Source organism: Pinus tabuliformis, chromosome Q, assembly GCF_031772625.1.
Source record: "Pinus tabuliformis cultivar Carrire ecotype Pingquan chromosome Q, CPIR1, whole genome shotgun sequence".
Classification (NCBI taxonomy): domain Eukaryota; kingdom Viridiplantae; phylum Streptophyta; class Pinopsida; order Pinales; family Pinaceae; genus Pinus; species Pinus tabuliformis.
In genome coordinates, this window is record NC_142296.1 from 916,507,900 (window position 1) to 916,513,650 (window position 5,751).

At 38.2% G+C, this 5,751-nt stretch overlaps 1 protein-coding gene across 1 annotated transcript; it reads left to right on the forward strand.

The window, feature by feature from the left end:
• On the forward strand, window positions 1-1,658 carry LOC149222447 (uncharacterized). Its single transcript, XM_089385450.1, has one exon. It carries the CDS (start codon window positions 297-299, stop codon window positions 1,179-1,181), a length of 885 nt encoding a protein of 294 aa, XP_089241576.1. The 5' UTR covers window positions 1-296; the 3' UTR covers window positions 1,182-1,658.
• The last annotated feature ends 4,093 nt before the right edge of the window (window positions 1,659-5,751 follow it).

The window sequence follows — 5,751 nt, forward strand, 5'->3', positions numbered from 1 at the left end:
GGCTCCTCCAGGTAGTTATTTCTCTGTTTCTTCTTTTAATTTCAGGAAGGGTACGCTTTAATCTGCGATTTCACTGTTGCAAAGATAATGTCTATTCATCAAATATTGAAACGTTTGATAATGAAGTCCTCCTAGTATCCACTCATGTATCGATCCCAATTTTGCTGTTTCGTCCTCTTGCAATTAATGCAAATCCCCACATAAAAATCGCCAATTTCTGCACGGAAACAGCAATCCCATCCCCAACTCCACCAGATGGGGGCGTTGTCACATATTTTTTCATCAGCAAATGCGGTATGACAGAGAAAGATGTTTCAAGAGTCCTTAAACTTCGCAAGGGATTGCTGCATAAACCAAACCAGGATTTGGAAGAAAGTTTGGAGTTGTTAAGTGAATTTGGTTTGACCACCCCTGCTCAGATTCGAAGGGTGGTTCTTGGCAACCCTGGGATTTTCTTATGTAAATCCAAAAGGGACTTAAAGTCTAGGCTCAGCTATCTAAGGTCTATCATCAACAAAGAGGATATCTGCAAGCTTCTTTATACCCATTCAAGAATTCTTGTTCTGAGGGAGGATAGGCTTAAATCTGCAGTTTCAGTCTTACAAAGATTGGGTATTGAGGGCGATGCATTATCAAAGTTATTGGCAAGGGTACCCCGTCTCCTCACCCATACGGAGGAAAAAGTTATGGAGTCATTTAAAGTGGCTGAGCGTCTGGGGCTTGAGAGGGGATCCAAGATATTTGGGCACGCTTTGCGTGCTTTAGTAGGAATGGGGAAAGAAAAGATAGATCGAAAACGGCAGTTTTTGTGCAGTCTAGGTTTCTCCGAAAAACAAATTTACAAGCTCTTATGTTGGACGCCGGGGATTTTGGGACTTTCAGAGGAAAAACTGAAACGGAAGGTAGATTTTCTTGTCAAATCACAGGGGCTTCCATTGGATGATATTGCTAAATATGCCTGTCTGTTGACATGTAACTTGGAGACGAGGATAATTCCTCGGTATAGAGTAATGGGGGCCTTGAAGTCCATGCAACTGTTGAAAACAGAGAGGATTGCCCCATGTTTTGTTACATACACCGACAAAAAGTTCTTGGAAAAGTATGTTAATGGGAATCCTGAATACTCCTCCGTTTTGCGGGATATTTACTATGGAGAGAAAGCTGTGAAAGCTAATCGTTGACAAGGAGACTTGCAGTGAGTGTGTTTCAGTCAAAAGGATTCAACGAAAGTTGTGAGCAGCTTCAATCAATATGGATTTCATTACTGCCTTTATTTGTAGTCTTTTGTGGATTCCTTGGCATAAAAGAAGGGTGCTTGTAGCAGGGGCCAGCTAACAGTTCTGAGAAACAGATTTTAAAACAGGAGCGATTCACAGCATTGCTTTTAACTGAAGGTGCAACTCACCTCCTTCGTTACCTCAGCATGAGAAAGGCAAATGGCCAATATTGATTTGTAATCAACACACCCCAGACATTATTGTGTTGCCAACTTGTACTTTACAGAGTTCAGCGTGCGTCTGAGCACATACGTGTCTCACAGCAAATACCTCATCTTTGCAAACCATAAACAGAGTTAGCCTCTTATTTGAATGGATGTTATTAATGGCTTTAAATGAGTAGTTTAACTTTTATATAATGGCAGATTGCCTTTACCGATATATGCATCGAAAATTTTCGATGCAGAACAGTATTTTTGTTTTAATTTCTTAGCAATTTCTGTATTTTTCTCCACATTTTCTGTTAGTATTATATGTTTTTATTGCAAAATATGAAGTCGTTATCGATTGTATTGGAAACCTTGTCAAGTATTCAAATGACACAATCATTTTAGGGTTATGCCTTCTTGGGCGATCTTAGTACCTTGCAAACCTACAAGTTTTTTTTAATGAACCATTGTATTTAGACCTGGATGATTTCACAGTACTATTTTAATACATAGGTATTTTTTTTAATAGAATTTTAAATAATACTTCTGCAAATTTAACATTGCCTATATAGGCTTGTCCTTGTTGTCAAACATGGTTTGGATGGACTGTGGATTGTAACCTAGAGTATAATGCATTTTCATTTGAGTTTTAGTCACAACACTTTTTGTTCTGTTGTGAATTCTTTGTCATAATGTTTTTATTAAAAAATTGTTAAAAAATCAGTTTATCTGAAATGGGTTTGGAAAAATGTTGATTTGTAGAAATGTCATGATTCTTCCGTGTCTTGTTCTTTAGAATGGAGAGCATTGGCATTGGGTGAGTGGTGGTTGGATAGTAGGTCCATGATTTTGAGATATAATTGGATTATCAAGTTTGAATGTCCCTTGGGTATTACGTTTGACTATCTATCAACCACTCATGGATGAGTCAAACTTGCAAATGACAAGTAAACTCATAAGTTACTAAGTAATGAGTCCAACTCATGGGCTCGTTGGTGCTATAGATATAAATGACAAAAAAAGAAAAGAAAAGAAAAACCTCATTTTTAGTGAACTTGTTAATTGTAATGAACTTTTAATTCAAACTTTGGCTTTATAAAAAAACAAATAAAGATTGCAGTGAACCTTGTTAATTGTATTGAACTTTTAGTTCGAATTTTGACTTTATAAAAAACAAATAAAGATTGCAGTGAACCTTGTTAATTGATTTGAACTTTTAATTCAAACTTTGACTTTATAAAAAAACAATTAAAGATTGCCCAAACTTTTGACTTTAAAATAAATAAATAGGGATTATTCAAACTTTAAATGTAAATCTTTGCTAGATATTAAACCTTTAAAAAAAATTATTGAAAAATTGTAGAATCATCCAAGATGAATTAATGCCATATTATATGTCAGAAGTGTCTGTGTGTCTATATATATATAACTAGATTTTAGATAATCAATTCACCTAATAAATTCTTGATTAGCTTGTTAAGAGCATGAAGATAAATTTAATGGCATGCATCTTTAAAAAATGTAACTACCCTTGTGTAGACAATTGGGGAATAAGGAGGGAGCCAAAAAATGTAATCGCTAATTGATGGGACCAGCCTGTACTTTAGTTTATGATTAATATTAACACTACTCCAGCGTTGTGATTAACAATGTATTATTAACAATAATTCGGGATCATTGCCTGTACTTTAGTTTATGATTAATATTAACACTACTCCAGCGTTGTGATTAACAATGTATTATTAACAATAATTCGGGATCATTGCTTATATGATTAAACACTAATCAACAGATATTTTCTGGATGTTTGTTGGAAATATTTATGGAAGTTCTTAGAAGGTGACAACTTAGTTGTACTCACCTCGATTATCGTTTCCCGCTCGTTGAAGTTAGCAAAACCCTTGGCATTTGGTATTCGGTCATTTTTTTTCTTGCTCCGCAAAATGATTACAATGAGGGTTTGGTCTGCGAAGAGGGTTTGTATGCAACGGTGTCTTGCTGTAGAATGGTGCCTTGTCCGCCTCTGGTTGTGATTTCCTCTGCCTGGTTAATACTCTGCTCCGTGGACGCTGTTGTCTCTGTCGTTTTTAACTGTCTTAATACTGTTCGCTATGGTTGCATTCTGGATTTAACTTGCTGTCGATGTTCTTGGTTTCCAGGTCACGTTCACGACGGATCCTGGGCTTGGTTTCAACCGACTTTCAACCAGGTATGTCCTCTCCTCCTTGCTATGGTTATGTACTCAGTTTTTCCGCAGTGCTAATGTTTGCTGCTCCTTGTGAGCAGGGTTTCCGTTTGTATTCGCGACTCAGGTTCGACCCTGAGCCACTGACGCTCACTACCCTTTGGTAAGATCAATCAACACTTCCATTTCCACTAGATACTGTTGTTTAGCACTCTCATTCATGGCTAGTATTCACTGACTTGCCTCTGTTGTTTCTATTGTAGGTTGCGGTTTTGGCTTTGGAACGATTCATGGCCTAGACTCCGTCAGTGGAACGGGTAGGGTCGTTCTTTGCTATGAATATCCCGATTGTAGTCTTTCCTCTCTGTTCTTTTTAATATAGTTTGCCAATAGGTTAGCAAATGAGAGGGTTGGCTTCTCTGACTGCTATTTTGCGTTCAATGGCTTCGGCTATAGCTTGTAATTAGTCTTATTGTTTTTCTCGGCAACACTATAGTTCTACAGGGTCTCAAACCCTAGCCTTGATGTTTGTCACTGAGGAAGACGTCCTGGTCTTTGGTTGTTGGTCTTATACTTTCGAGGACTGTTAATTGTTAATATGTGCCAACATTGATTTTATTTTAGATAATGGAAATGAAGAAATATTGTTTACAATGACTACCTCTGTTGTGGAGATTTTCCACTGAATTCGCGTCCTGTTTGCTCTCTGCTTTTGTGGTTGTATGCGCCATGATTCTTGAATTGGTGTTGATTGCTGGTTCCATTGCCTCGTTCCTTGATGTACTCTGCTTTTTGTTCGTTGTTCAAATATAGACAACTTTGTCTCAGCCTGTTAGGAGAAGTTTACTCGAAAACACACGAATGCATCTCGTCATTTAATTTATCACACTCAGTATTTAATAGAAAGAAAAAATGAAACTGAAAGATTGCCTGTTACAGATGGATTCAGATTCAGGGTTTTGTTTAACAACGTCTTCTGCTATAATATATTACTGTTCCTCTCTTGTCAAAACCCTTCAGAATGATTTACATTTCGTATTTGTACTGTTTTCCCACAGTTACCTGAACTGGGTACAGTTACGCTTCAGTTGTTTTTTTTTTTAGTTACATAATTGTTAACTCATTCGGTTCCTCTTGCGCTGCAAGATTTTACAATTGATATAGATGTTTTTTTTTTTTTAAAATGGAAGAAACAGTTATAAGATGAATTTCCCAATAACAGACAGACAATGTTGACAATGACCCTAATTAATTATACTATTCTTAGGTTTCCCTAACTAATAATGAAATTAAAAAAAACAACAGTCCCTACTTTCTGCTTTGACCAATTAAACATAAAGAAACCAAACACTGATAAATATTTCCACCTTGGCGGAGACCAACACCTGGTCATGGTGCCCTTAGCTGGATGCTCCTGCATCAGGCTCCCAGGGTAAGAAGAAATCATGACTCCGGTCCATGAGCTTCTCGACTGAATAACCCGCCTGCTCTATCTGTCTGGCGTTAAGCCACGAACTATCCTCAATAGGACGGTTCTTCCACTTGACCAGATATTGCAGATACTCTTTCTGCCGAGTTCGCTTGGCCACTTGAGTGTCGAGGATCCTTTCGATCTTGGGGGGTTGAACGTAAAGCATTTGTCTCATCCAAGTCTCACTTCCGTCCTGGGTGTCTTGTGTAGGCCGTGTTGTACTGTCTTCTTCTGGATCAACAGTGTATGGAAACAGGTCTGCCACATTAAAGATGGGCGAGATGCCTATTCTTGGTGGCAGCTGTATTTCATAAGCATTCGCTGAAAATTTCCGGAGAATTTTGCAGGGGCCTATCTTTTTGTACTTCAACTTGTTATATGCACCTTTAGGAAAACGCTCCTTGCGAAAATGTGTGAGGACTTCATCCCCCACATTAAACTGCACTTCTCTCCGTTTCAAATCTGCTCGCTGCTTATATTTTTGACTGCTGTCCTGCAACTTGATTTTCACCTGCTCGTGTAAATCTTTCATCGCTTTAGCGAAATCTTCCCCATCAGCACTCCATCTTTCCTGCTGTCCTAGATCTCGCAACTCATGCACTCCGCGAGGATGCATGCCATACAAGATCTGGAAAGGACTGCAACCCGTGCTGTGGTTGGGCGAGTCGT